The sequence below is a fragment of the Vipera ursinii genome (assembly GCF_947247035.1).
Source record: "Vipera ursinii genome assembly, chromosome: 4".
NCBI classification, from domain to species: domain Eukaryota; kingdom Metazoa; phylum Chordata; class Lepidosauria; order Squamata; family Viperidae; genus Vipera; species Vipera ursinii.
The window spans coordinates 21,972,664-21,997,904 of record NC_139514.1 but is presented as its reverse complement, the minus strand read 5'-3'; the positions used below and the strand labels follow the sequence as shown (position 1 = coordinate 21,997,904).

Sequence of the window (25,241 nt, the reverse complement as noted above, 5' to 3'; positions counted from 1 at the left end):
GCTGCTCCGCCACTGAAGGGGACAAGACTGTTATAGTCAATAAACAATAACACTTCTGTGCTGAAAAATCTATAAAGTCTATAATACCCCAACTAGAAGATCCCAGAAAACATGAGCTAATGAACATTAAGAGTTATTCATTTGGCTTCAATTATTCTTTCTACTAAATTGTAATTTATATCACAGAAAACCTGAGCTAATGAACATTAAGAGTTATTTATTTGGCTTCAATTATCCTTCCTACTAAATTGCAATTTATATCACAGATTTATAAAGAAAAAATATGTTAATTAAATAATATTATTTTATATTGAAAGTGGGAGGTCTAGCAGGCACTTGGCTGATGACTATATATGTTATAATCAATTTGTGAATGAATAAAGGATTAATGCTACAAACTAATGGAATCAGGGACTCATAAAACAAAAGATTAATAGGACATTATTTTAAAATGGCAAATGGCATAAAAAGACATTTTTTGTTTGTCAAGAGTGAAATATCATTCACTGTTATTCTCGGGAACCCCAGCTCCACTCCCTAATTTTCTCCTAAATATTTTAAGCATTTTAATATCCTTGCTAGTTTAAAATATTTAGGAAGCATTAAAGAAATATGAATTCTGTATCACTTACTCAGATGTCGGAAGTGGATCTTCTAAGAAATAAGGATCCTGCATAGCCTGTTCTGAGGTAATTCTCTTTATTGGGTCCATAGTAAGCAATTTCTGTAGCTAAGTACAATTAAAACAGAAGATCTTCACTGTTGTCAAACCCAGAAAATATTCCACCACTCTGTGAATATATGAATCTTCCTTTCATGCATCTTCAGAATCAACAAGCCACCCCGTCATCCTATATACCTTGCATACAAAGGATCCTAAATTCAGTCCCCAAGCTCTGCTTGAAACCCAGGACAGCCATGGTAAATCAATCAATAATATGGAATTTTTCATTTCCCCTCCCCAGCACTTGTTATTGAGGAGAAAAGCTTACCTCTAGCTGTTTACAGATAAAATTTGGACCTAGCAAAAATGATTGCTTGTTATAACGTAAAAACAAAAATTACATTTGAAGATTTCATTCATTGTTCTTTTTTTGCATAATCTGATACTTAATAACCAAAGCTTGGAAATAAATATATTTATGAAAAACCTATGAGGGGCACTTCAGATTACTTTTTCTAAGGCTTCTGTCACTTTGCAATTGAAAGCAAATACATTTAACTCTATAATAAATACACTTCTGCAGATGTAATGAAAAGCACTTTAAAACATCTCAAATGATTGTTTTTGGAAATTATGTAGGAATTCAGTCCTGAGTGATCTGTCATGAACTTACCAAATGGAATGCTTTACTATCCGGCTTAACTTTATGTTTTTCCATATATTTGATAAGGCTGCAGTTGGTATATCTGAAAGAAAACACTGGTTCATAATAATCCTGACATTAAACTGAGGATAAAATTTGTATAAGGGGATGTTATAGAATTAAAAGATTTGGCCTCATTCAGTTTAATTGCTATGAGACGTTTATCTGTATTTTAAAATGATGCCAGAGCTCTGTGGAAGAAGCCCAAGGATACACATTCCTTTATATGTGCCAGATGGAAATGGCTTCCCATACGTATCCCATGAAACAAACGAATACAAAAAGTTATTTAGTATGACTCTTGTACAAAATTAAATTCACGTTTCTGAAGGTGAGGCATTTGATAATGGCTTCTATCAAAGCCAAGTCTTTACATTTTCTATCTGCAAGCTAAAAAGCTATACTTTTGCATAGAACAAATAATTACTTATTAAATCAAAGTAGCTCCAAAGTTATACAAAAAGTGGGCTCAGCAGACACTATTCCATCCTGATACTCTGAATGGTGGCCCAAACAGGAGTTATTTCCCTTCTGATCATTTGAAATGGCTTAGTATCCAGACCAGTGTTTCTCAACATTGAGAACTGATGTGTTGACGTCAACGCCCAGAATTTCCCAGCCTATCCTTCCTACCTTCTTGTCCCCACTGCTATTTTGCTTACTTTGCCCTGGGCAAAATAACCATCTTTATTTTGGTATCAAAGGGAAGGGGCAACCATCAGAGGATAGAAAAAAGTTTGCCAGAAAACCAGCTTAGTGAGTGTACAAATTCATGAAGTTGTAGCATTGTCAAAGATCTTCACAAAACTTACGTATTTCTTCTGAAATCTTTCATTAAAGTTGAATGTTCAGGCATCTTTTTAATATCTTCCCAATCTTTATCTATGAAGTGAATATCAGTATAATTTCATCCTTCTTAATACAGAACTAGGGTACCATCAACTAAGCACTGAAAATTATTATCTTCTCTATCCTCTTCAGTTTTCACTCTGGGTAAACAGTTTTTATTAACACAAGAACATGAATTTTATTTTGTTACTTATTTACACTGTATACTTTGCCTTATTAAAAAAGCACTAAGTACTGTACAGTAAATAAACAATATACAAGTAGTCCTCGACTTACAACAGTTCATTTAGTGACCCCTTCAGTTACAGTGGCACTGAAAAAGTGATTTACGACCTTTGCAGCAACTCCATGATTATGTGATCAAAATTCAGATGCTTGGCAACCGATTCATATTTATGACCGTTGCTGTGTCCCAAGGTCATGTGATCACTTTTTGCAACTCTCTGACAAGCAAAGTCAATGGGGAAGGCAGATTCACTTATAAACAAGGTTACTAACTTTTCAACTGCAGTGATTCACTTGACAATTGAGGCAAGAAACATCATAAAATGGGGCAAAACTCACTTAACAAATGTCTGAATTAACAGGAGAAATTTTGGCCTCAAGTGGTCATACGTTCAGGACCACTTGTAATCCGATATAATTTGCAAATTGTTATACTAATTCGCCTTAAAGGTTTTGAACTGATTTAACATAAAGCATTAAAACTAATGTGGCAGTTACCGATGACTTCATTAGCTTCTTGATTACTATATTTTAAAGTTTAATTTGGTTCCCAGGTTATATAACTTTGTAATATGAAGAAAGTAAGATTGAAACATTTCCAAATGGTATTGATATTGGAGAGAAATAAATAGATGGGAGCCCAACTTTAACTCCTACCTAAATCACAGGAACTTTTTTTCCTTTTTTTATCCGTTTTCACTCTTTACTGAATTCTACTCTCTTCCCCTCTTAAAATTAAAAATACCAGTCATGGCTTTAGTTAATTGATCATGGTGAAATGCAATCAAGACCTTTCCTCAACTGCTGATGATAAATGAACTGCATCATGATAAATGGGGGAATTAATATGATATTAGTTCCTGGGAGTTGGGTGGCATTATATACTTAAACCTGAGCATTGACAAAATTTCTACCTGTCAATTAACTACAAAAAGCCACACTGCTTGGATCCGCATATATACTATGCCAATGCATTAGGACATCCTCAGTTCTTTGGAAGAACTCGATGCAAATGAAGGCCAACATGAGTAAAGAACTGGGAGCTGTGATTTCATTTTGTGGTATATGTAATAGTAATAATATATTTATTTTAGCATTGTTTTTTGTTTCGTGTCTACCATTTGCAACGTATTAAAACTTCCATAGTGATATTGCTTTAACCATTTGAAAGCCCAAATATGTCTAATTTACATACATCAGCAATAATAAAAACAGAATATATACCTGCAGGAAATCCCATTACATTGAATATTCTGTCCAGCTGATCATGATGATACGGATTACTAGTTTTTATATCCTCTTGTCGGCAGTGGAATATTGGCTCTGATGTTAGCAGCTCTGCAAATATACACCCTATAGCCCAAATATCTTTACAAAAAACAAGGGAGGAAAATAAAAAAGGCATTTTAAAAAGAAGAAATAATGGTTTGTAGATGTGCTCATAAAGAAATAATTATACTTGCAAGCATTCCCAACTAACATTTCAGTTGTTGTGCTAATGTCAAAGATTCTCCTGTATTTCCATATCATCTATTACAATTCTAGTTATAACAGAAGAATAGACGATTGCTCACCTAAGCAAGAACTAGTACATTTGTAACCTGTAACTAATTAATGTATTATACCACTTTAAAATGTTAAAGCTTTCAAGAGAAAATTCTCAATTACAGCAAACACACTGGAAGATGTGTGCCACTTGTAAAAATAAAATTTCCCATGACTTTAAACTTTGATAAAAGTATAAAAAATTGAACAATTCCTGAAGGAGATGTCAAAACTCACGTTTAAATATTATGGGCTATAACTAATAACATTCTATTATTTGCAAATTCTCAAAACTACTTCAGAAGATCTTCAATCTTTTGTAATGGACAGCGGTATGGGGAAAGAGATCTATTATGCCAGATTTCATTCACTCACAGAATTAGGTATAATTCATTACTATGCAAAACTGAACTGACTGGGGATAATTACAAGCTTGACAAGATTTTATTTTTTTAAATGAATCTCTTCAGTAAACTTAGCAATCATAGGATAAGAAGTCTAATTATGGATTAAGAGCCTATGGCTGAGAGCATGAGTATGACAATTCTCATAGACAAGGCAATGAGCAGTACCCAACTCCAAGAATTTTCAGTGCTATTTATGTTTGTAAGTAGGGTTCCAGATGTCATCAGATTATTTAGGACAGAAAAAAAATCCAAGCTGTGTGAATGTGGAACTGAATTAAAGGTAACTAACAGGTAAAAGGCAGTTACCATTTAGTTTCACACAGTTAAAAAGATAATGAAAAAGACAAATCCCTACACTAACAATATTTGGAAGGGAAGAGAAATAAGCAATACTGCCATGTGTTTATTTATAGAGTTACCTCTTTTGATAAATCGGTTAGAATTCAAAAACACTTGGTAATAGAAATTTTTAGTAATAATGTAATTAAAACTAAATATATTATTTTAGCTCCAGGAATCAAACCATTGGCTCCAACGTGAATGATTGGAGCAAGGGTGTTTTTGCCTTCACTATTCCCAATGAAGTAACTTTCACCTGCATTTGAGGGAACATACTACTATTGGTTGAGGGACGCGGTGACTCAGTGGGTTAGGACGCTGAACTTGTCGATCGGAAGGTCGGCAGTTTGGCGGGTCGAATCCCGAGTGCCGCGTAGCATAGTGAGCGCCTGTTACTCGTCCCAGCTTCTGCCCACCTAGCAGTTCGAAAGCACGTAAAAATGCAAGTAGAAAAATAGGGACCACTATGGTGGGAAGGTAACAGCGTTCCGTGCGCCTTTGGCGTCTAGTCATGCCGGCCACATGACCACGGAGACGTCCTCGGACAAGCGCTGGCTCTTCGGCTATGAAACGGAGATGAGCACCGGCCCCTAGAGTCGGAAACGACTAGCACGCATGTGCGGGGGAACCTTTACCTTTACCTTTACTACTATTGGTTAGAAATCTGAGGAAACTAAATATCAGCATCCAGTTTTTGTGGATTTGAACCACTTTGATCTTAAATCTGGATTCAAAGCCAACAATCTCCTGTCCTTGTTCTATAATACAAGTCAATTTAAGTGCTAAACGTTAGGGACATTTATTTTCAAAACATGGAACATAATCAACAAATTAAATAGGGTTTTTGCTAATTAAGTGTGAAGAACACATTTAGGCAATTGAAAGAAGTCTGTATAAGATAAAGGTAAAGGTTCCCCCGCACATGCGTGCTAGTCGTTTCCAACTCTAGGGACCAGTGCTCATCTCCGTTTCAAAGCCAAAGAGCCAGCGCTTGTCCGAGGATGTCTCCGTGGTCATGTGGCCGGCATGACTAGACGCCAAAGGCGCACAGAATGCTGTTACCTTCCCACCACAGTGGTCCCTATTTTTCTACTTGCATTTTTACGTGCTTTCGAACTGCTAGGTTGGCAGAAGCTGGGACGAGTAACAGGCGCTCACTCTGTTATGCGGCACTCGGGATTCGACCCGCCAAACTGCCAACCTTTTGATCGACAAGCTCAGTGTCCTAACCCACTGAGCCACCGCGTCCCTCTGTATAAGATATGGCATAGCAAATAAGTGAGTCAGATTTAAATAATACAATATTCCTAACTTAACAATGACAATCGCACTACTTACCAATAGCTTTGGTATAGTGTCTTGCTCCAAGCAGTAATTCTGGAGCTCGATACCAGAATGTAACAACTACTGGATCCAAATCAGCTAAAGGCTTCAAAGGTGAATTAAATAGTCGGGCAAAGCCCATGTCAGCTGTAAAATGAGGAGGGAAATTAAATTTTAACATATAGGTTGCTCAATACAAAGTGATTTGAGTTGAAATAAGGCAGAAATTCTATATAATTTAACTTCTGAACCTATTGAACCTATTTTGAAAGAATTGTACAGTGTGTTGTATGACTAAATCACACTAATATGAACTCTTTGTCATGCAGGATATCACCCATATTCTGATCAGTTCTTGGAAAATTTGGAAATCTGGAACTGAATCACTGGCAAATGGTAAGATGATTTTAATACATATAAAAATATTGATGCATGTTAAGACTTTAAATATTTATAATATCAAATAAGTAACCTGACAGAAACAGTTCAATTTATAGCAACCAAGGCAATAAAGCAACTAACAAATTAATAAAACCTACTATTCAAGGGTAGCAGGATTCTTCTTAAGCTAGGAAAACATTTCTGAATTCCTGGTGTGTTCACTTAGTTACCTAATTCTTCTCTACTGTGATGGATTTATCATATTAAAATAAACTATGCTTGTGTGTATTTAAACAGCTACAGATTATTTATTTATTTATTTATTTATTTAATAATATTTATATACCGCCCTTCTCCCGAAGGACTCAGGGCGGTGAACAGGGCAAGAATAAAAATACAAAGTTACAAAAATTAAAAAAGGATTAAATATATGCCCACTAAAAACAGTAAATACAATATTAAAACCCCAATAAAACAACAATAAAAACCCCCACCAATCCCCCATCAGGCCAGGCCGGCTTGTTCGAATAAGAATGTTTTTAGATCGCGTTTTTAGATTAGTTTAGATCGTGTTTTTAGATTAGTAAAATATATCACTTGCATATTGCTGTGTTTAAATGTAAATATAATGCATTTCTCAGTAGAAATTCCAATAGAGCTGAGAATCGGAGGTTGTAATTATAGAGCACACAACAAATAAGTTTTTTTTAAAATATGAAACCTAAGCATAGGTACCAGATATTTGGATATTCATTAGAAAAAATCCCATTCATTTGCTCTATAATATGAAGGCTTGTTTAGCTATATGGAACCCTATTCAAACTTCTATTATATTTTATTTTAAAAATTAATTCTGTTCTGCATTAGACAATGAACATTAGCTGCTGAAAAAGGCAAATGTTGACAGACCACTTTTGGCTGCATGGAAAATGGGGAGAAAGAGAAGGATAGTGTCAGAATATAAACATCTGATTTTTTTTAAAAAAAACTTTAAACAGCAAAATACCAACATGATTATTGTTTATCAATCCTCAGCTTTATCACACTTTTGTGTTTGGCATTGGATGACTTAACTGAATTGGAAGAAATGCTCTTTCAAATCCAATAGTAATGTGTAACTGTTTGGGGGCACAATAATATTTTTCAAAATGTTGTAAATCGTTCATGTTTGCAAGAAAAGAAGGTGTCAATTTTCAAATAATATTTGATAGGTTACTTGCATCGCAAGAAATATCAGTGCAATTAATGTTAAAAGTGCCATCTTTCCTCTGCTATTAGATCATCATGTTTCACTGACAAGAGGACTTAAATCTGTGTTAGTATAATTATTTATTTACAGATCTAAGTGACTGAGTGTTCAGTTTTAGCCTAATTCTATTTCTTTCTAACAGAAATATACATTGGTTTCAAAGAGGACCAGCTATTTTTAGCAGACTGCTGTTCAACAGTCTCATCTAATGAAGATCATGTTAATTCCATGTAAATTCATCTTAGAAAAGGAATTTAGAGAAAGGAAAATTAAATATCTTTAAACGTTCTACAATAATGTCTAGATATATCTGCTTAAAGATTCAAATGCACAGTAGGCATTTGCTGATGCATATGTCCCCAGGACACTGACATGCAGTCATAATATGCTTGATTATAACATGTTGTTTTACTATTATATTAGATGTTGTTTTAATATCTTGAAAGAACTTTTTAAATAGAATATAGAATTTCCAGATTATGAAAAATAGTTTCACCAGAAATAAAAAGATACAATTTTCAGTTTTTTCCTATTAAAAATATACAGTTTTTCCTGTTTCCTACGACTGAGGAATTAATTTAGCTTTGCATAAGTACTTTTCCAAATACAACTGTTAAATTTATTATTAAATGTTAAAATTACTGAAGAAAATTACAACATTTTTAATGAAAGCAGAGCCGAGTTTAGGTTCTCCCAGCCTATAACCTGCTCTAATGTTGTCCAACGTGAACATTTTACCTCTCTTCATTTGATCTGTGATCTGGTAGATTTTAATAATAAGTATTGGCCTATGCACTGTTAGAACATACTGTCTTAAATGCTACACTGGGACTTATCAAAGATATAAACATACCAATTTTTACTCTTCCTCGCTCAGGACCTTCACCCATAACTAAAATATTAGCAGGTTTCTGTGGAAAAAAAAATAAATACACAATACATATACCAAAGTATACCTAAACATTTGTGGCTGAAATTAGCTTTACTTTTCCAATTTTAAATCAAAATGCAGTGGAATGTTAAAAGTGATAAAGCCTGTACATTATTAGTTTGTTGTAAGGCTACGTAAGCAGCCAAATAATTTTTTTACCTCTTTTGTGTTCTCACAATAGCTCCTCAGATGGGAAACTATGTTCCAGAACACAGAGAAAAACATGTTTCTCCTGCCTCCAACTTCCAACATTAGCCAAATACAGAAAAGCAATGTACATTTCCTCCCAAGAAACAATGTAAATATTAACTATACAATATTTTATATACAACTATGTGTTACTCTAAAATTAATCTCTCTAATGAGCATTGTGCTACCCGTGCCTTGCCTCTGCAGATATTTCATTTTTAGAAAAACGGGTGCTAGTTTGATATTTTAAAGGCTTATTTCATGGAGTTTGTTTTTCTTCCAATGTTTTTTTAATCTCATCTATTTGCCCAATAATTTTCTTTGACAATATTTTTAGAAATTCTTGTAAACAACTTGCGCAATTGCTTTTAAAATGTTACTGAGCTATGCCAATATTAAATTGCTATTTTCTTATTAAAATGTTGCTAAACCTATAAAAACCCCCAGTAATAATTGGATTATATTGGTCCTAATGGTGTAAATTCAAACTTTTATCTCTGAGATCGGTTTAAAGAAATGACTATTGTTCATTCGAGAAATCTGCCAGGAAAATATACAAGCCCTTGAAATTCACTAATATTTCAACATGCATGAATATTGTCATATCAGTGAGGCAGCTACATGGCAACATATGAATTTTAAGATACATATGAACAATTGAAAATTTACAAAAATATCCGACAATAATAAAATTTCCTTTGATAGGAAAAGATATACAACAGATTTGAAAAGGATTATGTATGACTGTATATTTATGCAGATATTCAAAGAAGACTGCAGGTGTGTGCTAATATCAAAAGAATGGTTGTAATTATCACAAGGCACTATTAGACTATGCAGCTCTAGTAGTGACTGATATAATTATAAAGAAATCAAGGAAGAATACGTAGAATGCCTTTCTACTATATATCTGTGCAGAAATAACCAGCCTTTGGTGCACCCGGAGCTTGTTTTCTTGCAAACGTTTCATTACCCAAACTAGGTAACATTATCAGTGCTAGCAATACTAGCCCTAGTTCAGATAATGAAACATCTGTAAGTAAACAACCAAGCTTAGAAAGCATCAAGATCCCCTCATTTCAACCCTGAGATACAAATATTCTCCTTTATTGGTGGAAATAACATATATCTTTATAAGGATAAAAAATATCTAAAGGTAAAATATTAAAGTTAAAAAAGCTTTATCTTTACTTTTTTTTAAGTCTGAATGCTGGTGTCTACCATTGTCATCATACCAATCTTATGATCTCATATGTTAGAAAATTCTTTTGAGCTGCTCATTTTTATTATTTCTGTGCATAATCTTCATTAAGGTCACAGAAATGGATTTTCCTTCCATTTTAAAAATAGAGAAAACAATTGATACAAATGTTTGAGTAAATAGACATAAAAATAAAAAAAGGTAAATGACTTTCCCGTATGTTTTCAGATATTGCATAAAATGTTACTTTCTATCAGATTTATTTAATCACCAGAAGTAAACTTGGGATGAGGGAAAAAAATAATCAGTGAGAATTATAAACAAATGAAATACACATGGAAGTCTCAGTTATTTATTACCGGTTATCATTCACGGAACAATGGCAAAACTGATTTACATATGTCATTAACAATCAGAAGACTGTTATTTTCTGTCCTCTAAAAACTTTTGGTTCTTTAAATTTATATATTTATAATCAACAAAATTCCATTAGCCGCATATCAAAAGATTTTTCTGAGGAATTAATGAAAATGGTTCTAAAATACATCCTAAAAAATTTATGAATGTTTTCATAAATTTGAATCCTGGAGTAAAAAAGGTTTAATTTAGATTAGAAATGAATAATTCTGAAAAAAATAACACAGCTTCTAATTATTTACTAATTTTTCTCTTCCACATCTCTAAATTCAAATTCAGTACTGACTGTATATTTTGGATAAGAAATAGACAATACAAGAATTAGGGTTTATCTTCAGAAATAATTCAACAATGCACTTAATAACGACACCATACTTTTTACAAATTAAATTTTACAAATTTACAACTTTTTACAAATTAGAATATATTTGAGGAAAAGGAAGAACAACAGATTGAATGGAAGATAAACCTATCAGGACAATTGTGGGCAATTGGAGTAATAGGGTGGTGATTTAATGAATACCAATGGGCTCGTCCTTCCAAAAAAACTTCAACCAAATGGTCTTTCTTATTCCAAATAAGATATATAAAAATAGAGGGAGAACTATTTGATGATTCAAAGGCACTGACATGAAAGGTTAGCTGTCAAAGGAAAAAATCCAGAATAAGGCTGAAGAAAATAATGGCATTGACCTATTAGAGGGGATATTATATTATTAATTAGATGGTTGAATATGGTGAAAAATAGATAACTTTTAGAAAATAGAGTAACATTATAATTAAATAGGTAAGATGTCTAATTAGACTATTAGACTTTGGTATGAAAAGGGAAAAAGGGAGAAGCTGAGATAAGGGAAACTTTTGCTCATCTAAACATAAAGTACTTGGAAAACATAAATAATAGGGGAAAAGCAATAATAGGACATTGTTTATATAAGGATATTAAGTGCAAACACAATATCTATCTATCTATCTATCTATCTATCTATCTATCTATCTATCTATCTATCTATCTATCTATCTATCTGCATGCTTAAAATTATTGAATATAACAAAGATGTTTCTATTTAGTTGAAAATAAGAATTTTGTTTGCCCAATATGAGATAATAGATATTACTGGAAAGAGAGAGGATGTATTTGATGTTCTATATTAGACTTAAACTAAAATTTTATGTATATTATTGAACTATTGGTTAACCCAGACAATACCTATAATGGTTTTGACCTATTAGAGGGGATATTGTATTATTAATCAGATGGTTTAACATGGTGGGAAATAGATAATTTTTAGAAAACAGAGCAATACAATAATCAAATAGGTAAGATGTGTAACCAGAATATTAGACTTTGCTTTGAAAAGGGAAAAAGGGAGAAGTTGAGATAAGGGAAACTTTGGTCACCTAAATATAAAATACTTGGAAATCATAAAGAATAGTGCTAATTTGAATACTGAAGGGAAATTAAAGCCTGAAAAAGCAATAACAGGACAATAGATTAAATACAAGGATTAAGTGCAAATGCAATTAAGATATGTATAAGCTAAAAATTATTGATAACTGTAACAAAAATGTTTTTATTTAGTTGTTAATAATAAGAATTGTACTAGACCAATAGGAGATAGCAGATATTAATAGAAAAAGAGAGGAAATATTTGATGTTGTAATATGAGATTTATACTAAAGACTTATGTATGCTATTGAACTATTGATCAACAATCATGATGCTTTTTAAATACCCAATTGTAAAATGAGAAAATCAATTATATACATACACACACACACACACACACACATATGTATATGTAAAGGTTCCCCCTCACATGCGTGCTAGTCGTTTCCGACTCTAGGGGCCAGTGCTCATCTCCATTTCGAAGCCGAAGAGCTAGCGCTTGTCCAAGGCCGTCTCTGTGGTCATGTGGCCGGCATGACTAGACGCCAAAGGGGCACGGAATGCTGTTACCTTCCCACCGTGGTGGTCCCTATTTTTCTACTTGCATTTTTACGTGCTTTCGAACTGCTAGGTTGGCAGAAGCTGGGACGAGTAACAGGCGCTCACTCTGTTACATGGCACTCGGGATTCGACCCGCCAAACTGCTGACCTTCTGATCGACAAGCTCAGCGTCCTAACCCACTGAGCCACCGCGTCCCTTATGTGTGTGTGTGTGTGTGTGTGTGGTTCTTATATATATATATATATATATATATAAGAACCAAATTCAAATGGTCATTTAATTTATCCTTGAATGATGGTATTCCCTGATTGCTAGATGCCAAAACTATGGCTCTTTGATGAGCTTTGGTCGGGCCAAAATTGGATTTGATTCTCCTGGTCCTACTTGATTTCTCAGGAGAATATAATATCACCAATAACGTAGCCTTCTGGGCAGCTATGGAGACTTGAAGTGGGAGCACTGCACTGTACCAGTTCTCTTCCTTCTTCTGAAGTGGTTTCCAGTTGGTGTTGCTAGGTGGAGAGTTGTAGCTTAAGGCGTTTGCTAATTCAGGGTTTCACAGTTTAATGTCAACATGAGGTTGCTAGGTGAGATCATCCATCAGGATAGGTTATTTCCAGTATGCAGATGACACTGAGCTTTACATGTCACTCCCTAAATGAACAGGCAATGTTGCGTAACTTCTATCTATTGCTGTAAGTATATGGATGGAAAGGAGCAGGCTTAGGCTCAGGCCTACAAAGAGTGAGTGGTTTGCTTTCAAAGTACTTCCAGTCTCAAGGGATTTATCTTCTTGAATTCCTGATGAGTTTGCATTTTTCCAGCTGGCACTCTGAGACTCCCGCTTAATGAGCAGATGGTGGCCATGGCCATGAGGATCTTTACACTAATCACTCTTACATTCGAATTACGACCTTTTCTGGACTGGGATGTCATGTTCCAGTTTGGACAACTGCAATATACTACCTTTGATGATCACTTGAAAATTTCAATTGAACTAAAATGCAGTTGTATAAACAACTGTAGGCATTCCACGTTTTGTCCATGTAGTATCTCTGCTCTTGTGCACAACACCTGGCTACCACAGGGCTTCAATGTGCAATTCAAAATGTTGATGGTTACCAATAAAGTCTTTCATAGCTTAGGATCTGGTTAACCTTTGGGACTGTAGTTCCCTTGATATTTTTGCCTTAGCAGTAAGATCTGATAGAATTGTACAGCACTGTCATCTCATGGGACTTAGGAGAAGCACCTTTTTTGTAGCTACACCTGCCTGTGAAACAGCATTCTCTAAGGCCCACCCCTGCTGTGCTTTTGTAAATTTGATTAAGCAGGCTTGAAGTGATCCACTCCCTGATAGCTTATCTTGATTTTATGACTGCGAATGACTTATCATTTTCCTTACATGCTAAACAGAACAGAACAGGATAACAGAGTTGGAAGGGACCTTGGAGTTCTTCTAATTCACTCTCTCACACACCCCACTCAGGCAGGAGACACTATACCATTCCAGACAAGTGGCTGTCCAGGTATCTTAAAAGCCTCCAATGATGGAGTACCCACAACTTCTGAAGACCATGTGGTCCACTGGTTAATTGTTCACACTGTTAGGAAATTTCTCCTTAGTTCTAGGTTGCTTTTCTCCTTGATTCGTTGTCATCCACTGTTTGGAAAATAGGTTGACCCCTCTTCTTTGTTGCAGCCCCTCGAATATTGGAACACGGCTATCATGCCACCCCCCCAGTCCATCTTACATTATATATTATCACTCTTTTATATTATATATTACTATATCACTCATAATAATATATACTATATGATAAAATGTATCACAATGTATATTATACATGAATTCTTGAGAGCTATTATGGTGTCCTATTCATAAGCCTACTAGGATCAAGATCAACATTTCTTACTGGTAGGAACTCTTTCATACCGTATATACTTGAGTATAAGCCGACTCGATTATAAGCCGAGACCCCTAATTTTACCCCAAAAAACTGGAAAAAGTTGGTGACTCGAGTATAAGCCGAGGCTGGGAAATGCAGCAGCTCACGGTAAATTTCAAAAATAAAAATACAGGTAGATAACAATAAAATTGCTTTAATTGAGGCATGTGGAAAAGAGGGTCAACAAAAACAATATCTTATCAGTATATTCAACAAAAACAATATCTTATCAGTATATTCAACAAAAACAATATATTATCAGTATATTCAACAAAAACAATATATTATCAGTATATTCAACAAAAACAATATATTATCAGTATATTCAACAAAAACAATATATAATATTAAAGTATTAACAATAACTTTAAATGTACAAAAACCTTAACTCAATAAGCAACCAAGCTAAAACACAAGCATCAAAATCCTTCAAAACTGGATTCCTCCTCCTCATCTGTATCTGCAAACAGAGCTGCAGCTGTAGCTGGTGTGAGGTTATCATCATATACATTGTCACAGAGTTCGCTGTCATCACTATCACAGTTGTCCTCCTCATGCAAAGCAGTGTCTTCACTGCCATCCATAGCATTACTTATGCCACATTTCCTGAAGGCGTGCTTCACCATGTCCTCTGGAATCTCTTCCCATGCATCACGAACCCACTTTGCTATCAGTTCTATGTCAGGCTTCATCATATTTCCACCTTTTGTTAGTCGGGCTTGACCAGATGACATCCATTCGCACCACATCTTTCGCACACGGTCTTTGAAAGGTTTATTTAAACACACATCTAAGGGCTGTAATACAGATGTAAGCCCACCTGGAATAACGGCTAAAGTAACTTGAGAAGACTTTGCCAATGTTTTTATGTCATCAGATGTGTGGGCTCTGAACATATCCCAAACTAGCAATGATGGTTTTTTCTTTAAGGCTGCTCCTGGTCGTCCATTCCAAACTTCTTCCAGCCACTTTTTTGTTCCATCTTCATCCATCCAGCCTTTAACATGTGGACGCACTGTAATTCGTGGTGGGAATTTGACCTTTTTAGGCAAGGTCTTTCTTTTAAAAATAATGACAGGCCGCAGCTTAGTTCCATTAGCCAAACATGACAGAACAACTGTAAAATGGTTTTTCTCATTACCTGTGGTTCTGAGTAAAACAGTTTTGTCTCCCAAACTTGCCACGGTTCTGTTGCTTGGAAGATCAAAGGTCATAGGTGTTTCATCCATATTCCCAATATCTCCCAGGTCATAGTTATGGATCTTTCTTTGTTTTATGATGAATGAATGGAATGACATCACTTTTTCATCAAGGTCTTTTGGCAACTTCTGTGAAATCTTTGTTCTTTGCCGCAAACATAGGCCATACCTATTCATGAAGCCAGTACACCATCCTGCTGACGCAACAAAATTTTCAATGCCTGGTACTTTTAATTTGTCATCTTTAGCCATTTGAAGGGCACGTAAGCGAATTCCCATGCGTGTTACGCAGTAACCATTTTGACGACACTCCATAACCCATTCATGCAATTCAGTCTCTAGAGCCACATATGGAGTTGTTAAACCACGTCGAGCTTTTTTTGCCTTTGGAATCTTTTCCAACTCAGCTTTCATTTTCCGCCACTCCCTCACTTGTTTTTCATCAACACCAAATTCCCTACTTGCAATACTGTTATTGCTTTTTTCTGCTCTTAACACAACCTTTAGTTTGAAAGCAGCTTCGTATGACCTGCGTCTTTGTTTTGGTGCAGGAGTACTAGACGTACTGGGCTCCATTGGTGCAGGAGTACTAGAAGTACTGGGCTCCATTTCTAACAGGAATGGGGAGGTCTGCTAGGGAGGCGGCAGTCAAGCGTTGTTTCCCTCCTCGTGGGTGTGTGTGTGTGGGGGGGAGGGGGCAGTCAAGCGTTGTTTCCCTCCTCAGTCAAGCTTGTTTCCCTCCTCGTGCGTGCGTGCGTGTGTGTGTGTGTGTGTGTGTGTGTGTGTGTGTGTGAAGCGTTGTGTTGTTTCCACGAGGGCCCCGGGCTGCGTCCCCGGCCACTCCGCTCCCTCCCCTCACCTCCGGGCCGGGCTTCTCGCCGGCGGGCTGGCTGGCTGGTGCTGGTCCCCGGGCGAGGCAGCGAGCGAGCGGGCGAGCGGCAGCGGAATTTTCGGGAGCAGCAGGTCAGCAATGGGGGGGGGGGGGGGAAAGCAGCAGCAGCGTTTTTGGGAGCAGCAGGTCAGAGATGGGGGGGGAAAGAAGCAGCAGCGTTTTTGGGAGCAGCAGGTCAGAGATGGGGGGGAAAGAAGCAGCAGCGTTTTTGGGAGCAGCAGGTCAGAGATGGGGGGGGAAAGAAGCAGCAGCGTTTTTGGGAGCAGCAGGTCAGAGATGGGGGGGAAAGAAGCAGCAGCGTTTTTGGGAGCAGCAGGTCAGAGATGGGGGGGGAAAGAAGCAGCAGCATTTTCGGGAGCAGCAGGTCAGAGATGGGGGGGAAAGAAGCAGCAGCGTTTTCGGGAGCAGCAGGTCAGAGATGGGGGGGAAAGAAGCAGCAGCGTTTTCGGGAGCAGCAGGTCAGAGATGGGGGGGGGAAAGAAGCAGCAGCGTTTTTGGGAGCAGCAGGTCAGAGATGGGGGGGGAAAGAAGCAGCAGCGTTTTTGGGAGCAGCAGGTCAGAGATGGGGGGGGGAAAGAAGCAGCAGCGTTTTTGGGAGCAGCAGGTCAGAGATGGGGGGGGAAAGAAGCAGCAGCGTTTTTGGGAGCAGCAGGTCAGAGATGGGGGGGAAAGAAGCAGCAGCGTTTTCGGGAGCAGCAGGTCAGAGATGGGGGGGAAAGAAGCAGCAGCGTTTTCGGGAGCAGCAGGTCAGAGATGGGGGGGAAAGAAGCAGCAGCGTTTTCGGGAGCAGCAGGTCAGAGATGGGGGGGGAAAGAAGCAGCAGCGTTTTCGGGAGCAGCAGGTCAGAGATGGGGGGGAAAGAAGCAGCAGCGTTTTCGGGAGCAGCAGGTCAGAGATGGGGGGGAAAGAAGCAGCAGCGTTTTCGGGAGCAGCAGGTCAGAGATGGGGGGGAAAGAAGCAGCAGCGTTTTTGGGAGCAGCAGGTCAGAGATGGGGGGGGGAAAGAAGCAGCAGCGTTTTTGGAAGCAGCAGGTCAGAGATGGGGGGGGAAAGAAGCAGCAGCATTTTCGGGAGCAGCAGGTCAGCGATGGGGGGGGAAAGAAGCAGCAGCGTTTTCGGGAGCAGCAGGTCAGAGATGGGGGGGGAAAGAAGCAGCAGCGTTTTCGGGAGCAGCAGGTCAGAGATGGGGGGGAAAGAAGCAGCAGCGTTTTCGGGAGCAGCAGGTCAGAGATGGGGGGGGAAAGAAGCAGCAGCGTTTTCGGGAGCAGCAGGTCAGAGATGGGGGGGAAAGAAGCAGCAGCGTTTTCGGGAGCAGCAGGTCAGAGATGGGGGGGAAAGAAGCAGCAGCGTTTTCGGGAGCAGCAGGTCAGAGATGGGGGGGAAAGAAGCAGCAGCGTTTTCGGGAGCAGCAGGTCAGAGATGGGGGGGGAAAGAAGCAGCAGCGTTTTCAGGAGCAGCAGGTCAGCGATGGGGGGGGAAAAGCGGCAGCGGCGGTTGTTGGGGGCGCAGCAGGCGAGGCAGCTTCTCTCAGCAGCCTGTTCCGAACGAAGGGACAGTTCTTTTTTTTTTGTTGACTGGAGTATAAGCCGAAGTGGAGTTTTTCAGCCCAAAAAGTGGGCTGAAAAATTCGGCTTATACTCAAGTATATACGGTAAGTATTAACTCCCCATTTATCTCATAGAAAACTATTAGGAAAGCAAACCAAAATATGCTATACTTGGGAGGGTATTTGGAAAGGATAGGACTCTTTTAAAGGCAGCACCACAATCCAAAAACGCACAAAGGAATAGAAAGCTTTTGTACACCTTCTATATTTTACCATCAATTCTCCATATTGTATTATTTTTACAAGTTGCAAGTGCTGAATTTGACAGCACTTTGTAATGCTAATAAAATATCTCCATGCCACAATCTTGTGTTAGGAACCCTTCAGAAAAGTCTTGTTTGCATTATTTGCTAGTATTTTGTATTATAAATCAAATGGGATTGTGTTTTACTCTTTCTGAAAATAATGAAATGGTTATTATTCAAAATAAATAAAGCCTTCAAGTCCACAAGTTGCAGTAGTAAATTATGAACAATCTGCAATACATGTTATGTTATATTTTAGACAGTGAAAAAATATCACAAGGATAACACCTTTGTAAGGTAGTAATTATTCCCACATTTCAGATCAACTCATACAAAAGGGTTTAAGAAATTCATTTATAGGTGAGAGTATTTTTATACAGAAAGCATAAGAGTATTAAGCTTTTATTCTAAGTGCTGCTTATTATTGCATTGCAAGACATATCAATCCCCGATAGAAAATTGATCAGTGGAAGGTTTTTGTTTTTTTTAAGAAACGTAAGAAGGAGGAACATAAGACATTATCCAAGATTTGACTATTAGCTGATTGCTATTAGCTGTTTAGGTATAATTTAAATCACTAGTTTGAATCTCTCAAACATTTAGCACATAGTCTGCACATTTCACTTGCAGATTCGATTTCTTGTGCTAACTGAAGCAGCAAGACAAACTAGAAACACTGCTTTGTTTAGGATTGTATGCAATTCAATATTCTTTTTTTTTAATTAAAGAGTTTTACAAAAAATTTTTACAATACATATCCCCAAAACCCACCCACCCCAAACCACCCCCTTCCCCCCCACACACTTCCCAGAGCTGAATACAGGGTTATAGATATAATAATCATATTCTAACTGAAATTATCCATTATAAAATTAACCAAATTCATAATGTGCTTTAACTCCCCTTTAACATAGATACATTCAAATTATTAAAAACCTAATAATAATAACTTAAACAAAAATACAATATTCTTGTTTTCCCCTACTAAGCAGTTATAAACCCAAATGATAAAACAGGAATCTGTTACGTTCAATTATTGCCACAGGTAGAAGGAACCAAGAAGTAGCAAGCCAAACGTATCCGCTGAATCATGACTTTATTCAGTTCACCCTATTTTATTTATATACAGTATTTTCCGGCGTATAAGACGACTTTTTAACCCAAGAAAACCTTCTCAAAAGTTGGGGGTCGTCTTATACGCTGGGTGTTAGGGTTAGGGGCGGTTTTATTGTCCAATGTTACAGGAAAAACCAGAGGCAACACACGCAGGCAACCTCGGCAGCTCATTGATGGGAGGAGGAAGGGGGAGAGAATCACAAAATTGCTGTCTGTTGTGGAGCTCTGCGGGCCCGACACTACGCAGGGGGTCTCGTTCCAAAAACAAGCCCTGCTTCACCTACTCACCCCCCCACTGCACACAGCTCGCTCCATGACCCGGCGCTCCGACAAACAAGGGAGGAGGTCGCTCGTAATCAGCAAGCCCGACTATCAGCTGATCGCCAGTTCCTGGCTTTGCAAACCCGACGACCAGCTGCTTCACGGCGTTTGCACGCACCTGCATCGCAGGGCTTTGTTGAGGACCCCGCAGGCACTCAGGAGGACAGCCCAGTCTGCCTTGCCGTACAGGGAGCCTGGGCACTACAAAACATGCTAGCTGTTCCCTTGCCTGCCGACGGACCTGTGCCGGGACTGCATGCTATAGCCTGCGCGCTGGAGGCAAGGGCCGGCTGTTTTCTGTCGGTGTCAGATGGACCGGAGCCGGGGACTGCTGGAGGGCGGCCCTGGGACGTGTGGACGAGCCCGCTGGAGCCAGATACGGATGGGGGGGGCAGTTGTTTGGAGAGGGATAGGCACACACTGGGAGCACATTAGCGTTTTCACCCAGGTTGGGGTAGAGGGGGTTTGGAGAAGAGTCACCCAGGATACTAACAGCAGCAAGGTTTACAATGTTGAAGTTGTCGAAAGTCAGAAGCATGTGGAGGTTAAAGAAACGCAGGCAGGCTCTGGATGCCGGAAGTGTACTTTGTACATTGTTAAGCACATTGATTTGTGCTTTAGATTGTAAGCTGCCCTGAGTCTTCGGAGAAGGGCAGGATATAAATGGGATTTTTTTTTAAAAAAAATTGCGTCTTGGAGACAGGGAGGGCTGGGCAGGCAGGGAGGGAGAGAGAGTTGACCCACCCAATCCAAGCAGACTTTGTATGCAGTGGGGTAGTCTTATACGGCGAGTATAGCCCAAACCCTATAATTTAACAGGAAAAGTAGGGGGTCGTCTTATACGCCCAGTCGTCTTATACGCCGGAAAATACGGTATTTAGAATTAATAAATCTAAAGCTGTGTAACTCAACTCTCTTAACAGTGATTCTGGATGGCATACAATAGAAAAGTGATAAACCAGGAAAAAAAAATCCAAACAACATGAAACAAACGCTACTGACGTACTGCTTCCCACTAGAATCCTTCTCAGCATCCTGGCAGAACCTATGAAGCTCTTTAGATGAGAAGCGAAGAAAAAAAAGCCAAGAAACTCCAGGTGCCTTTTGAAAAAGCACCTTTCAGACAACCATGACCTGGATGACTTGAGAATCTCCAGACATTTTCCCACTAGAAACTAGCATGTACTGAATGACTATTTTACTCAAAAAAACAAAACAAAACTTAAGTACTTGTGGGCCAATCACATCCTTTCCATCCCTTCTACCTTACAGATATAAGGATAGATGTAAGAGGGTGCAGAATACAAACCAGATTTCTGACTTTTAGGTCGTTTACCGGTATGAACATTATGCAAGTTGAGGAAACAAGGCTTTCTCTCTCATACGCTTGCATTAACTTTTCACTTCTCATGATGGAATAGCTTATATTCTTTGATAAACAGACAAAAAGCCCTTTGAATGGGTAAATAGCCGAATCAGTAATTGAAATATTCAATCGTGGAAGATGCCAATTAATCAGTGGAACAACCTGCCTCCAGAAGCTGTGAATGCTCCAATACTGGAAGTCTTTAAGAGGAGATTGGACAGCCATTTGTCTGAAATGGTATAGGATTTCCTGCCTGAGCAGGGGGTTGGGCTAGATGACCTCCAAGGTCCCTTCCACCATTATTGTTGTCATTATCTGGCAATAATCTGGCAAAACTGTAATCAGCAGTAAATACTAAAGAAGGAAACTTTATCATTATGCTCTCACAAGTTGCAGTATAGTCATTACAACTGCTCTTTACTTAGTGACACTAAGAGTTAACACAGAATAGAGAATTTTGGGATCAAACAAAAGAAAAAGTGAATATAGCCAGTGGTTCAAATGCACTCCTAGTGTATTTTATCTATAAATCCAAAATAGTAGAGGTTTGAATGAACACATAGGATTCATTATCTATTTGTATGAAAAATGTTACATAAATAGATGGGTTGTGTTTATTATTCAGTTAACATATAGACAAACAAGATTGGATGACCAGGAATAGGACACTGCCAGAAAGTGTGCAAAGGTTCCCACAACTGCCTCCTGCTTTTCAAGCAGGAGCTGTGAGTCGAGGAGGACCTCCAGATTGTGCACCGGGTCTGTCTGGGATGGTGCTGTCTCATCCAGAACTAGACATGGAAGAATCTTGTCTCTGGATGGTCCAAATATCCACAGCCACTCCATCTTGCTAAGGTTGAGTTAGAGCCATTTTGCCCATCCAGGCCTGAACAGCTCTAGATATTGGGATAGGACATCCACAGCATCACTCAAGGGCCTGGAGTAGAGGTATAAAGCTGGGTGGAATCTGCATATTGATGACATCTCACCACAAACTGATGAATCATCTCACCCAGTGACTTCAAGTAGATATTAAATAGGAGAGGAGAGAGCACTAAGCCCTGAGCATGGCTTGGATCTCTTCCCACCTATCAGTAGCAAATGAAACTGATCTGGAGAAAAGAGGAGAAGCAATACGACACAGTGATACTCATCTCCAATTTCTTAAGCCAACCCAGAAGGATACCATAATCGATGGTATCAAATGCCTCCGAGAGGTCAAGACAAGTCAAGATGGATGCACTATTTCAGAGGTCACCCATAGGTGCAATCAAGGCCACTTGGTCCCAAATCCTGGCCTGAATTCCAACTGAAGGTAGACCAGACAATCCCATTCCATCCAAGGTCCAAGGCTGTCACTCACATTCCCTTCCTTGGGATCTTGGCTAGTACCAGACCTGGAAACCAGCCAGCCAGATCTCAAAGAGAGGAAACCTGCCCTCCTGTCCCCACCAGGTCTTGGTATAGCTACATCAGTCAATAATCAAGTTGTGGATCAAGGTGGCTTTATTACAAACTGATTTAGCATTTTCCACTCTTAGTCAACAGCCGAGGACCTTGACAGCCTGCCATCTGGGGCCTGGGGTTGAGAATGAGAGACTGGAATGTGTCACAGAAACAAAATATCTGTGGCTCAATCTCTCCCATCCTATTTTTCTCTACCTGTCATTACCTTGATTTTACTGCTTGCTTCCATCCCTTCAGAGCCTTCCTCATTCCCCTGTCCATAGAAATCCATGCCCCGACGTCTGACTCTCACCTCATATATACAATCCAAATGAGGTCTTGCTGCCTAAGGTGCTTCTGCTTAGCAGTTAGCAACAACGGACAATCAAGAATCCACTTCATCTTCTAATTACAGTCACATACTGCTTCTTTCACTGGACTGTACCTCATCACTCAAACCCGCACATGCCTGCGCACACACGCGCACACAGACCATTCACAGCTCTCACATGTGAAGAAAGGCTGCTCCACCCTCTAAATCCTTCAGCTAGACATTAACACTCCAGGATCTTCTTATTGAACAGACCATGTGGAGATGTCTACTCTACTATATTCAACAATTGACTGGGAGAGAGGAGCTGCAGCTACAGGACTCTGGTACCAGTCCAGCCCTCTCTTGGATCCACCACAGCAAACCTCTCCCTAATGATCTTAGCAGGTAGGCAGTCCTCATCTGTGTCCCAGAGTTCCAGAAAAACATCTACTTCTGCTTCATTGACTATGCTAAAGCCTTTGATTGTGTGGATCATAACAAACTGTGGCAAGTTCTTAAAGAGATGGGAGTACCAGACCATCTTATTTGTCTCTTGAGAAACCTATATGCGGGTCAAGAAGCAACAGTGAGAACTGGACATGGAACCACTGATTGGTTCAAAATTGGGAAAGGAGTCCGGCAAGGCTGTATACTGTCGCCCTGCCTATTTAACTTATATGCAGAGCACATCATGAGAAAGGCAGGGCTAGATGAATCAAAAGTTGGAATTAAGATTGCTGGGAGAAATATCAACAATCTAAGATACGCAGATGATACCACTCTAATGGCAGAAAGTGAAGAAGAACTAAAGAGCCTCTTGTTGCGGGTGAAGAAGGAGAGTGCAAAACTTGGGTTGAAACTTAACATTAAGAAAACCAAGATCATGGCATCTGGCCCTCTCAATTCCTGGCAAATAGATGGGGAAGAAATGGAGGTAGTGACAGATTTTATTTTCCTGGGCTCCAAGATCACTGCAGATGGGGACTGTAGCCAAGAAATTAAAAGACGCTTGCTCCTGGGGAGGAAAGCCATGGCAAATCTAGACAGCACACTAAAAAGCAGAGACATCACTCTGTCAACAAAAGTGCGTATAGTCAAGGCTATGGTCTTCCCAGTTGCAATGTATGGCAGTGAAAGTTGGACCATAAGAAAGGCTGAGCGCCAAAGAATTGAGGCCTTTGAACTATGGTGCTGGAGAAGACTCCTGCGAGTCCCTTGGACTGCTAGGCGATCAAACCGGTCAGTCCTAGAGGAGATCAATCCTGACTGCTCTTTAGAAGGCCAGATCCTGAAGCTAAAACTCAAATACTTTGGCCACCTAATGAGAAGGAAGGACTCACTGGAGAAGACCCTAATGCTGGGAAAAATCGAGGGCAATAGAAGAAGGGGACGACAGAGAATGAGGTGGCTGGATGGAGTCACTGAAGCAGTAGGCGTGAGCTTAAATGGACTCCAGAAGATGGTAGAGGACAGGAAGGCCTGGAGGAACGTTGTCCATAGGGTCGCGATGGGTCGGACACGACTTCGCAGCTAACAACAACAACAACAACAACAAAAGTTTATCTTTTTATGCAGATTAGCCTGTTGGATACTAGTCTGAAAAGTAACGAATCTGCAGTTGCAGGACTATATCATAATGAAGTCTTCAAGTTCCCTTGCAGCTATTCATATATAATTTGAGCTTATCTCCAAGCATGTAGATAAGTAGAGAACCAATGCTGATAATATAGCTTTTCCTGTCTTGATTCAATATTTGCCAAATGCAATGGAGGTATCTAGATGAACTGTGGCTGCTGATCCATTTCAGAACAGTCTAACATCCGTAAGTAGAACAAGTTGCTTAATCTACACTATATTCAGAACTGACCTACAAGGTTCTAATAAATTCATCCATTTATTCTATTATTCAATGGGGGTGTGGGTGACAATAACTGCACAGAGAAAAATTATTTTGAAAGAAATACTTTCTCCTTTCCATACTACTTGAACATGAAATTCAAAACAAAACGTGTAGCAGTAGAACAAAAATGTAGGCTTCAGTTCAAAAGCAACTTTGAATGAACTCCAAGAATGGTGTGCCAAAAGCTCTTCATAAAAGTCAGGTATTTTATTTATTAGCTATTATTTATATGCCACTGAGTTGAGCAACACTATATGCCCTGCAAGGTGCAAATAAACCCATTTATAAAATCAGTATTAAATTATCATCTTTAAAATCATGTATTTGTCTTCAGCTAAGAATTTCCATCACTGAGAGGCCCATAGAAAAGGACTATTTTAACCATCTTCTGAAACAATAAAACAGCAGAACCTAACATGATCTCAGGAGGATAGCTGTTATAAAGTGAGGGGGGCTGGCAATAAGAATACCATTTTCTGGATCCTGACCCTGCTCACCCTAGATAGGCACTTGC

General features: G+C 38.8%; 1 protein-coding gene across 3 annotated transcripts in view; it reads right to left on the bottom strand.

The window, feature by feature from the left end:
• The window catches only part of CDK8 (cyclin dependent kinase 8), a 66,057-nt gene that overhangs the window by 16,604 nt on the left and 24,212 nt on the right, over positions 1-25,241 (bottom strand). For 2 of the 3 annotated variants that reach the window (XM_083362622.1, XM_083362621.1), the window contains exons 5-10: positions 8,539-8,596; positions 6,071-6,202; positions 3,666-3,809; positions 2,180-2,249; positions 1,338-1,410; positions 633-730 (exon numbers count right to left, since the gene is read on the bottom strand). In XM_083362622.1, the coding sequence (XP_083218748.1) occupies positions 633-730; positions 1,338-1,410; positions 2,180-2,249; positions 3,666-3,809; positions 6,071-6,202; positions 8,539-8,596 (575 nt within the window). The remainder of the gene's footprint in view (positions 1-632; positions 731-1,337; positions 1,411-2,179; positions 2,250-3,665; positions 3,810-6,070; positions 6,203-8,538; positions 8,597-25,241) is intronic. The other variant, XM_083362623.1, reaches the window with a different exon arrangement.